Source organism: Muscardinus avellanarius, assembly GCF_963383645.1.
Source record: "Muscardinus avellanarius genome assembly, chromosome: 16".
NCBI classification, from domain to species: domain Eukaryota; kingdom Metazoa; phylum Chordata; class Mammalia; order Rodentia; family Gliridae; genus Muscardinus; species Muscardinus avellanarius.
Window position 1 is genome coordinate 14,342,621 of NC_137802.1, and position 12,450 is coordinate 14,355,070.

The 12,450-nt window shown below is 50.0% G+C and overlaps 1 protein-coding gene across 1 annotated transcript in view; it reads right to left on the reverse strand.

Annotated features, from left to right (window-relative positions):
* Positions 1-11,651, reverse strand: part of NTN1 (netrin 1) — a gene marked incomplete at its 3' end in the record, with an annotated part of 192,098 nt that extends 180,447 nt beyond the window's left edge. The window contains exon 1 of the mRNA XM_080713112.1: positions 10,628-11,651. Within this exon, the coding sequence (XP_080569238.1) occupies positions 10,628-11,645 (1,018 nt within the window). The 5' untranslated portion in view covers positions 11,646-11,651. The remainder of the gene's footprint in view (positions 1-10,627) is intronic.
* Between the last annotated feature and the right edge of the window lie 799 nt (positions 11,652-12,450).

A 12,450-nucleotide genomic window follows, 5' to 3' on the forward strand; every position in this document is an offset into this window, starting at 1 on the left:
CAAGCTGACATTCCGGGGAAGAGATGACTCTTTCCAGGGAAAAATCCTTGGCACAAAAGGAAATAAAAACATCAAGGCAGAATAAATTCAGGGAGGAAAGGTCATGTGGGCCAAAGCGCACACCTTCCCTGGTACAGAAGCCAAATCTGAAACCCACAAGACCTCCTGTTCCCTGGACACTGGACTACAGAACTCCCCATGGGGGCCACATGTACGGTGTATGACAAGTGGACAAATATTCCCTTTTCGTGTTCAGAGCCTCCTCGATTAACTCTATTCCTTCCTTCCTTCCTTATTTTTTTTTTTTCTGAGGATTGAACCCAGGGGCATCATTCTACATCCAAGCTACGCACACTTCCAGCCGTTTTATTTTTATTTTGAAACTGTGTCTTGTTACTAGGTTGCTGAGGCTGACCTTGAACCTACAATCAATCCCCCAACTCAGCCTCCCAAGTAGTTGGGATTATAAGTGCGTGCTACCGAGCCTGGCTGTAGAGAAGGATTCTAATAAGGTAAGATAATTTCTGAACTTTGGAATAAACTGTGCTGTAATGAATTAACAATGTCTACCCTGGTTTCAGAATGGAAGAGTAAGGGTACAGTTGCTGGGTACAGAAGTCCACCTCACCCTATCCAAGGTTTGGTGTTCTGTGGTTTCAGTTACCTGTGTTTAACCACAGTTGAAAAAAATTAAATAGAAAACTCCAGAAATAAATAATTCTTAGTTTTAAACTGAGTGCCATTCCAAGTAGTATGATGAAATTTCAACCTGTCTGGCTCTATCGGGAATCATCCCTTTATCCAGAGTATCCCCGATGTATATGCTACCCTTCCGTTAATCACTTAGTAGCCACCTCAGTAATCAAGTCGACTATCAAAATATCACAGTGCTTGTGTTCATGTAACCCTTTTTTACTGAATAACACCCCCCAAATACAAGAAGAGTAATGCTGGCAATTCAGATATGCCAAAGAGCAGCTTTAAAGCTCTTCCTCTACATGAAAAGGTGAAAGTTCTCTATTTCATTAGGAAAGAAAAGAATCATCCGCTAGGATTGCTAAGCTCTATAGCTTAGCAATATTTTCGCAGAGAAAGAGTATATCCATATAACGTCTACTCAAGAACATTGTTATAATTTTTCTTTCTTTTTAGCTTTTGTTGTTAACCTCTTAAATATGTCTAATTTATAAAGTAAGTGTGATCACTGCTATGTATGTATAGAATAAAAGATAACAGCCGGGCGTAGAGCTGCATGTTTGTAATCCCAGCATTCGGGAGGCAGAAACCAGAGGTTGGCGGTTCGCGGACAGCCTCGGCTACTTAGTGAGGCCCTCCACAACTTAGTGAGACCCTGCTTCAAAATAAAGAATAAAAATAGGGCAGGGGATGTAGCTCGGAGGTCGAGTGCCCCTGGGTTCCATCCCCAGACTAATAATAATATATATATATATATATATATATATATATATATATATATGGCTAAATACTCTCTGTAGTTTCAGCCTTCTAATGGGGATCTTGAAACATCTCCCCCGTGAGTAAGGGGGGACTACTGTACACCACAGGCATTTGAACAGATTGAAATCAAAAGCCCCCGACAATGGTAATGGAGCAGGCGGGAAGTATCTATGAATTAGGGACTTCTAATATGAAATGTGGTAGGACATGCATACAGGCATCTCGGAAAAATAAGAACTCATTTTCCCACTGAGGACGCAGTTATTCAAAGCCAGCCCCTTTAAAGATCCCTGTGGTCCTACAGATTGTCCAACTTAAGTGTGGCGCCTCTGGAATGTGTGAAAATTGAACACGACAACCAATAATCGCTCTTATCTACAGGCAGAAAAGGACCCTGGGGGGGGACAATGTTGAAAAACCAGTTACAGTCCTGGCCAGGAGGGGGCAGAGCTGGGCCCCCACCCAACCTGTGACCAAGTACACCAGGGACCTGAGCCCTCAGTCCTCCAGGAACACCCACCTCCTGTGCCTTCTTCCAGCCACAACTGCCTGTGCACGGGTGTAACCTGGGGTGGTAGTTTCTGCCTTGCAAGGTTCTCTGAAAAGTCACTCCTTAGCCGGGAGTGGTGGTGCACGCTTGTAACCCCAGCATTTGGGAGGCTGAGACTGGAGGATCGCGGTTCGCGGACAGCCTCAGCTACTACTTAGTGAGGCCCTTTGCAACTCAGTGAGACCCTGTTTCAAAATAAAGAATAAAAAATAGGGCAGGGGGTGTAGCTCAGAGGTCAAATGCCCCTGGGTTCCATCCCCAAACCTGCAAAAAAATAAAATAAAATAAAGAATAAAAACTAGGGCTGGGGATGTCACTCAGAGGTAGAATGACCCTGGGTTCCATCCCCAGTACCACACACAAAAAAGTCACTCCTTTATATAATCTGGACGTTTACTCAAGAGATCCATCATTCCCTTGGTGTGTGTGTGTGTGTGTGTTTACTTGGGATAGATCCCAGAGACATTGTTCCTCCAAGCTACACCCCCTAATCCCATTTTATTTTATTTTTTTAAGTTTGAAACAGGGTCTCCCTAGATTGCTGAGCCTCTCTACATTGCTGAGACTGGGCTCAAACCTGCAACCCTCCTGTCCTTCCCAAGGGCTGGTATTACAAGTGTGTACCCAGGTTTTCTTCACAGGTATAAGAGCATTGCAACATGAATCCAACTGGGACCCACCTATATATAGCGAGTATACTGACCCCTATCTTTGGAGAAGGTCCTATCACAGACCAAGGCAGAGCAGACTTTCCTGTTCCTTGGCAGTACCCTCAGTACACCTGTCGCCTTGGACGGCATCTTCTCTTATGCTGAGTGCCTGTCTCGAGAAGAAATGTCCAAGCCGGGCGTGGTGGCGCACGCTTGTAATCCCAGCATTCGGGAGGCTGAGACAGAAGGATCGCGGTTCGCGGACAGCCTCAGCTACTTGGTGAGGCCCTCTGCAACTCAGTGAGACCCTGTTTCAGAATAAAGAATAAAAGAGCCGGGCGTGGTGGCGCAAGCTTGTAATCCCCGCACTTGGGAGGCTGAGACAGGAGGATCGCGCAGGTTCGAAGCCAGCCTCGGCTACTTAGTGAGGCTCTCAGCAACTGAGTGACACACACACAAAAAAGAATAAAGAATAAAAACTAGGGCTGGGGGGTTGTGGCTCGGAAATGGAATACTCCTGGGTTCCATCCCCAATACCACCATAAATACATACATACATACATACATACATACATACGAAAAAGAAATGTCCATCATGAAAGAGGCTTGGGCAGGAATATAAATGTTAGGATGAAAAAGTTCTTGGCAAGAGACACCTCACAACTTATCAATCCCACGGCCACAGTTCCCTCTCTCCATCAGAGAGTGGTACAAAGTAATACAGGCAGGACCAAGCCCTCACCTAGCCAGTGCCTCCCAGAAGCTATTGACGGAAAGGAACCAATATTTTTAGAAAAGAAAAAAAAAAAAAAAAAAAAAAAAACTGGCCACTGGAATGGGTTTCTGTCTTCAGACATGGGCAGAAATTTACATAAAACACATAACTTATTTTTTCCCCCTGAAGTACGGGGGTTGGAGCCCCGGGGCATTCTACCTCCGAGATATCCCCCCAGCCCTGTTTTTTTCTTCTTAGTTTGAAACAGGGCCTCGCTGAATTGGAAAGGGCCTCACCAAGTAGCTGAGGCTGTCTGCGAACCGTGATCCTCCTTGTCTCAGCCTCCCGAATGCTGCCACTACGCACGGCTCAACACATAACTTTTTAAAGTTAAGTTAAAGCACGGCCCGGTGGCGCAGGCCACCAGTACTATGGAGGCTGGGACAGGAGGGTTGCAGGTTGCAGGCTCGCCTCAGCAACTCAGCCAGACCCTCAGCAACTTAGATTCTGTTTCAAAATAAAAGAATAAAATTGGTCTGGGAGAGCTGGGCGTGGTGGTGCACGCTTGTAATTCCAGCATTCAGGAGGCTGAAACAGGAGGATGACGGTTCTTGGACAGCCTCAGCTACTACTTAGTGAGGCCTGCTTAGTGAGACCTTGTTTCAAACTAACGAATAAAAAATAGGGCTGGGGGTGTAGCTCGGAAGTAGAATGCCTGTGGGTTCCATCTCCAGTACCACACACAAAAATAATAACAATAATAATAATAATAATAATAGTAATAATAATAATAAATAAGTAAATAATAGTGCTGGGAGTGTAGCTCAGAGGTAGAATGCCCCTAGGTTCAATCCCCAGCCCTGGGGGGGAAAATGCAGGAATCCAATTCTGAACTCACTACAATCCACTAGCCCAGCCTCATGGTAGCAGCCGACTCCTGAAGCCTCCGACTCCCGAAGCCTCCGTCCCCAGCAGCTCACGGATTCCAAGTGCTATTCAAGATATAATAGGACACGGCTTTTATGTGCTCCGCCTTCGTAACAAATGCCGCTGATACCCCCTGCTCTCTGCGAGGTGCCCTGCGGACTTGTCCGCACGTAGTCCTGTGTGTGTACAAACTGCCCTTTGGTGGCGGGGACATCTGTTTTTGAAAAGCTTCTGTGCCTTGTGGCAATCTGATTAATTGAACAAAGTGCATAGAGAGCTCCGTGCGCGAGGCCTGACCCTCTTCGGGGTTTGCGGTCTGTCTGCAGGCCGCAACCTGACAGCCACCTGGAACTGACATTCTAAAACTCTGCAGTCCCCCGGCCACCCAAACCCACACCACGCCTCCCGAGGCCGCGGAGACCACAAGGGCTTCCAGACAGGCAAAATGCCGCGTCCCACTCTGCAAGTATTAGACGTAACTCCTGAGTATTTCAAAAGCCCTCTGAGACCTCCTGTCTCCGCTAATGAAAGGCGCTGCAGAAACCCAAGGTATGATTATCACTTCTGAGAGGCAGAGAAAGAAGAAAAAAAAAAAAATACTGGCTCACAAAATATCCGTACTTGTGCATCCACAGATAAGGCTATTTTATAATCCAGTTCCCTGGAGAGCCATTTCGTTTGGTGAAGCCAGCGTGCGGAGCAGATATTGCAGAAGCCATCAAGATAACAGAATAACAACCCGGTGGGCTTTTGAAGTGTAAACATAAAAGTCTATTAAGAATACAATGTTGGTTTAATCCCAAGACAAAAAATTTACTTAATGAAAAGCACAACTCATCTCAAGAAGGAAATATCGATACCAGCTGTTAGCAGAAAGTAAGGGGATCCCTTCTAGGGAACATCTGAACTACAACCCACGGCCTTTCCAGTATTTACTCTGGACGTGAAGTCTCAAATACTTTTCTGAGGATCTCATTTTTTCTACAGGAGGAGGCGGTGGAGGTCAGGGCTAAAGGAGCTTTGGCAGGAGGTTTGTCCTGACAAAACTCGCCTCCCTTCTCCGGACACAGCTGGGGGCAGTCTCCTGGCCTCTAGGGTCCTGCCCATTAGGTGTTAATGAGGACCCCAGCAGAGACCCTCATTCCAGCTGCCCTGCGCCAACAGAGGTAAATGCCAGCCCAGTGCGACTGATTCCTGCAAACCGCACCTCGTAGTGACCGGGATGTGCCGTCTCTTCTATTTAGTTGCAACATGTTCAGACACTTCCCGGATCCTCGGGACATTCATACATTCGAGCAGAGCCCGGTGTGGTGGTGCAAGCCTGCAATCCCAGTACTCGGGAGGCTGAGGCAGGAAGATCGGGACTGCGATCGGGGGTGCAAGTCCAGCCTCAGCAACTTAGCAAGATCTTGTTTCAAAATAAAAAATAAAAAGAGCTTGCTTGGGGTAGAGCTCAGAGGTAGAATGCCCCTGAGTTAAATCCCCAGTATTTCCCCCCCCACCAAAAAAAAAAAAAAAAAAAAAGGCTCTTTGGATTACCAATTCTGCCTTTCCCCTTTGGAGAGCTATTATAGGTCCTGAAATCAAGCCTTGGCCAGTCGGTAACACTTGCTGACACTGGGCACCCACAGCAAAGTATTTTTTTTATTTATTTATTTATTTATTTATTTATTTATTGTGCGGGTTTGGGGAATGGAACCCAGGGGTATTCGACCTCTGAGTTACACCCTCTGCCCTAGTTTTTATTCTTTATTCTGAAACCGGGTCTCACTGGGTTGCAGAGGGCCTCACTTAGTAGCTGAGGCTGTCTGTGAACCGGGATCCTCCGGTCTCAGCCTCCCGAATGCTGGGATGACAAGCATGAGCCATGCTGGGCACAGCAAAGTATTTTGAAACTCTCCACTTAGAGCCCCCACCAGACTCAAGAGAGATAAAAGAGAAAGTCTAACATTCAAGTTCATCCTTTAGTCTGTGCTACCAGGATAATGAAACAATGTTAAATAATACAATGTAACACTACTAGGAAGACACCTTGGGTTCTAGCAAGAAGTAACAGGTTATTTCTACTTTTCTATTTACATTCATTCATTCAATCACCTATCTTCCTATCATCCATCCATCCATCCATCCATCCATCCATCCATCCATCTTAGGGAGAGGCTGCAAGCGGATGCCATCAAGTGCAAACTTCCAGCTGGAGTCCCAGCCTCAGCGCCTGCTAGCTGTGTGGCTTTGGGTAGACCCTGTAATGCCTCGAGGTCATGGTCTCCTAATCTTTAAAATAAGGACAATAACAATGCCTTTATTAGGAGAGTCACCGTGGTTAAATGACTTAATGAATCTGAGTGGTTGGCAAAGAAGCAGCCTTCAAGGATTAATCACCGCAATGACGGTAATTACAGTCATTACAATGACTATTAAAAAGATACACTCATCTACAGCTATGTGCCAGGATCTGGACGGAGCGGGAAATCATTTTTGCCTTCTGATTTTACCAGGGTGTTTAGCAGAGCATTCGATTTCTCCTGGTAACACCTCCAATATAAGGTCCCCGCTTCCAGCATGAGGACCAACCCACTCCTCAAGGCCACATTTGAACAAGTATGAGCATTATGTTGCAGGTACCCACGGCCATAGGAGGCCAGCCCGGCGCGGTGCTCATCTTTGCAGGGGCATCTTTTGTGTGAGTTTTGGGTTACAGCTGGGCAAGGAGAAGCCACAGAGTGAGTCGAAAAACAAGTTCTCATAAGCTCAACCTGTCACAAACCAGGCAGAGGCTCGTGCCCGCGTCCCCACAGTAAGATTAAACAGCGCGCTGCGTCAGGCACTAAATACTAACACAGCTCCGACGTCAGGAGGACACTGATTAAAACTGATGTCAATAATTTATGAAACACAATATGGTCTTCAGCTGCTCTTTTGGAAGAAAAAAAAAAAAAAGAAAAGAAAAGAAAGAAGGAGGAGGGAGGGCCTAGCAACCCAGGTGGTTTAAAACTGTTCATGACATTTTCCCTTCAATTCACACACACACACACACACACACACACACACACACACACACACGGGCGCTTCTTTACACAGTGAATGTAAAGGCACATGTGTATAAAAGCATGTGAACACTGCTGATACATATGGACGGAAGAAAGTATTCAGTTATTCCGCTGAGAGCTGTGAAAGCTGTAACGTTATACGTAGTCTTGTCTTTCAGATTGTTCTGAGGGTATTTTTTTTTTTTTTTGCTTTTTTTCCCCTCTTTCTCTCGGAAGAAACCCCAAATTGCCTCTTAATAAAACTGCACTTTACGATGGTTCACATGTATTCTGTACAAAAACGGACATTGAAATTAAAAAAAAAAAAAAACAGAAGCAAAGAAAACATATGCACGCATTTCTCAGTAATCTGTGAATACCTTGGTCCTCTGCTGAAGGACAAGTCAGTCAAATAACACCGACATATTTTACATTTCTAGGGATATTTTTTTTCCCCAGGGTGACTGGGGATTAACCCAGGGAAGTATGCCATTTTAGCCTCTTATAAATCATGTCACATTATTTTCTAAAGGCACAAAACAGAACGGCACAGTGATCATGCCCCCCCCTTTTTTTTTTTTAATCAAGACTGATTTTTTGAAATTTAAGAAAGATGGAATTCTTTGCTTTAGTTGTAAATAGTCTGGGTAGCTTGTCTCTCTGGGTCAACGGTGTGAAATTCACAGGATGGGATTATGTTGGGGAGGGGGGGATCTGAGTCACTGATAGTCCAAAATTAGTATCTGAAGGATTTATTAATGCTTTTTCCTAGCGCAGGGCCCTTTCGTATCTCAGAACACCTGTCAAATACTAATTCATTCACACATCTCTACTACAGAGCCTTGTCATAAAAAGCTCGACCTTTCATGGTAAATCACTCCTAAATTGTCCTGGCGGGCTCACTCTTTTCCAGAACGATGGGGGGGAAAAAAAATCACCAAGACTTTAATTAAGACTTTATGGGAACTTCAATCTGATGTTCCCAGCTCTATCTACAAGGTATCAGAACATCTATTCAAAAAGGAAACTATAAATAACTTTAACAGAGTTGAATTGGCTTTGCTTTTATGAAATGACTGAGTAATTGGCAAGATTTAAAGATATCTTAACTACTGAGTGTTAAAATAAGTTCAGTAAAAAAAAAAAAAACAGAAAAAATAGCTGATCATTTGTCATGTAGATTATGTCCTTAGCAGGCCTAATTAAACTTTCTGAACAACCCCCCCAAAAAAAAACCTGCTTGCTAATTACATTAGTTAATATGTTGACTGCTCAATTTGGCCAAAAAAAAAAAAAAAGGTCAATCCAATTTGTGTTCAGTAAGTGTGTTAGTTGAACAACAAAATCCTAAACTCTAAAGATTATTTCAAGTGCCAGACTGTCCTATTAACAAATGCAAGCTACTTCTTCTGGTCCAAAGACACCAGAGAGATGGGGATAGGTGGCGAGTGTAGACAACACCAACGCCAAGAGGGATCTTTAGGCCAGTTAACGTTTTACCAAAATATCCAGTTTATTCACCCCAGTGTCATCACTAGCATTAGTCCAATTAGAACCTGCTGGAGACCATACAAAGTCATCTTCCATATGCATACACAAACTAAAACTGATAGCGAAACCCCGGGAAGCCCTTTAAGTGTCAATAATGGGGTTTTCCCCACACAAAAGGAAGAGAAGAAAAGAGGAAAGGAAGGAGAGATGGGAAAACCCAACATTTCTGAGTGATTTGAGCAGATCAAAGGCACTTTATTCTCCAAGACCACTAAGTCGGGGTGTAACTACCCTCCGCAGAATCCTGGATGAACAATTAGGTTTGCGAAAGCGCGAACCTTAGGGTGTAAAAATGGAGGCCTCGCCGTGCAACAGGAGCCGCGGGGGCCTGCGGACCAGGATGACTGCCTGGGCCTCTGCACCCAGGGGTTCTCGGAGACATATTTTCCATCGGGCGAGCTCAAAAGTCTGTTATCCCCAGTCAAGAGGCACAAACTATTCAACAACAACATGACACAATTAATCGGAGCCAGACCTCAAAACGTGTGTTTGTGGGGAGCCGGAAAACTTTGCGATGTGCCTCAGAGGGTAAAACAATTGAGAAGATTCACACTGGCTCTCTGGGGCCGGGGGAGGAAAAATCTCTATGTTCACAAAAGATGCCCCCACACACACCCACCCCAAATGGAAGATTCTTACGGACTAAATGATTTTCATTACCACCACCGTGGGATTTGGAAATTCACATCTCATGCTGAAAAAGTAAAGCGTTGGCTAACTCCTGTCTCTTCTTAACCACCCCCCACCTCCCCGCTCGCAGCAAAGTTGTACAACTCCAAGTAGAACGTATCCTTTTTTTAGGCACATTTCCGACCCAGGTGTATTCACTGGTACTTGGTTTTGCATAGATTTCTCTTTCAGGAATTGAAACTCCATTAAAAATCCAGACGCTGGGCCCTTAGTTAATTCAAAACTGTTTAATTTCACCAAACCCCGAAGCTAACAAAAAAATCTGGTATACTTTTTTTTTTTTTTTTTTTTTTTTTTTTTTTAGACCAGGATTGAATTAGTTTTAAAGCAGTTACGGAACCCTCCTTTGTAATCTGGAGATAGTAATTAATTTAAATCACATCGCTTCTTTGACTAACACAAACACGATGTTCAAAAGGGAGAGGGGGGGGGGTTGAAATGTTTTCAAACCATAAAATGCCAAATGGAGAATGCAGGAGCGATATTTGGCGGGTACCGAACCGCCTCCCCCTCCTCAACACACACACACACACACACACACACACACACACACACACACACACACTGCAAAGAGTTCTCTGCCATCTCCCAAAGGATTTATGGAACTCTCCTGGGAACAGGGCCCGGGTCCCCAACCGCGCGCCCAGCTGCAGCCCTGGGAGAGGGAAAGAGGGTGGTGGAGGTGGGGGCGGAGGTGAATCCCCCCCCACCCCATCCCCGCTCCAGAGCAAAGGCGACCAATGTGTTTCTGTTTGGATCCGGGATTAGAGAGACCTGTCGACAAATTTTCTGCAAACCGCTCGCTCTCCCCCATCGCGGGACCCCGGCCGGCGGGGCAACATCTCTCCCGCGGCTTCTCCAGCTCGGCAGAGCGCACGGAGCGCCAGCCCTGGGAGGGGGGCGGCCACTGGCCTTCCCAGGTCCCGTGCATCCCGGAACGCGCCTCCCTCCTCCTCCTCCTCCTCCTCCTCCTCCTCCTCCTCCTCCTCGGGGGGTCCCCGGCGCGGAGCCCCCCCACCCCCCAACTCGCGATCCCCGGCCCCCCCAGGCCACTCACCCACGCACTCGTTGGCCTCGCGGGCCGTGGCGCGCTGCCAGGGCCGGTCGTAGTGGAAGGGTTTGCAGCGGTCGCACTCGGGGCCGGCCGTGTTGTGCCTGCAGTCGCACACCAGGCTGTCGTCGCGGTCGCGCACGCAGCGGGCCGCGTGGCCATTGCACTTGCAGCGGCCGCCCACCTGCAGGTCGGACACGGCGTAGAAGTAGGAGTCGCGCGCCAGCTCCGCGTCGTCCTCGTTCTCGTCGCCGAAGGTGTGCAGGCGGCTGAAGGCCACGCGGATGTCGGTGGCCGTGACCCAGTCCTGCAGCACGGGCGAGTTGTCGAAGTCGTGCGCCGACGGCCGGCCGTCCAGGGTGCTGAAGGCGATGAGGCCGCCGGCGAGCGGGCGCATGTCGGTGTGCGAGTCGGTGCACACCGCCTCCTGCTCGTTCTGCTTGGAGATGGGCGCGCGGTGCGGCCGGTTGTACATCTTGCGGCACTGCGTGGAGTAGAACTGGAAGGGCACCCACGTGCGCCCGTAGTCCATGGACTTGTAGATGGCCATGGACTCGGGCCGCGGCGAGCAGAACTGCAGGCTCACGTAGGTCACCTCGAACTTCTTGCCCAGCGACAGCGTGAGCGTGACGTTGTGCGGGAACTGCAGGTAGTTCTCCGACTGCCAGCAGGTCAGGTTGTGCGGGTTGTTGAGGTCGGTGAGGAAGGAGGCCGGGTGCGCCCTCCTGGGGTCCGACGCGTTGCACAGGTGGCAGGCGCGCAGCCGCTCCTCGCCCCGCTCGCTCACCACGCAGTAGCGCGCCGCGGGCCGGCCGCAGGTGCTGGACACGCGCACGTCCTTGCCGAAGGCCGCGTTCACGAAGTCGGGGATGCAGCGGCGCGGGTGGCCGTTCTCGTCCGCGCAGGGGTCGGGCTGCGCCGCCTGGCCGGCGAACATGCTGAGCCCGGGCCCGCCGCGCACCGCGCCCGCCAGGCACGCCAGGGCGGCCAGCGCGGCCAGCGCCCCCCACGCGGCGCGCATCATGCGGCGTCCGGCTCGCCCGGCCCCGCCGAGGAAGGCGCCTGCGGAGGGACAGAGGGAGCGCGCTCAGCCGGGCCCCCGGGGGGTGGGGGTGGGGGGGGGCAGCCCCGTCTCGCCGCCCCGGCCCCGCGCCCCGAGCCCGGGGTTGCAGGAGCGCTGGCGGGGCGCCCCGGCCCCGCGCCCCTTCCCTCCCGCCGCCCGGGGTGCCCCTCGGCTGCCCCCCGATCGCGGGCTCCGCGCTGGGGACTTTACCTCCAGGGAGCGCAAAAGAAAGAGAAAGAAAAGTTTGGCTGGCGCCGGACGCGGAGAGCCCGTGGCGGGTCCTGCTCAGCGCGGGCTTGCCAGCTCCATGCCGGGCGCCGCGCTCTCCCTCTCTCCCCGCAGTGACGACGCGAGCCGAGAGCCGCCCTGCCCGCGCCCGGGGCGCACTCGCACACTTGCACACTCGCACACGCACTCGCACACGCCCTGGCTGCGCTCGCCGGCGCGCACTCCCGCGCGCACGCACGCCCCCGGGGGCCGCCCGGGGTTGGGGGGCCGAGGGGCGGGGCGCGGGCGGGGCGCCGGCCGAGACCGCGGATCCAGCCGCCGCCCGCTCGCCGGCCAAGTTTTAACCCCGGGAAAAGAAGAAAGTTGAACCGAGAGCCGGCCCGGGACGCGGGCGAGGGCGAGCGCCAGCCGGCGGGGACCGGGGAGCCCGGGCGAGGGCGGCCCGAGACAAAGGAAGCGAGCGGCGCCCCGGGAAACCCCGCGGGGGGGCTGGGCCGGGCGCCCCGGGGAGGGGAGGGGCCCCCCCCCGGCTGTCAGC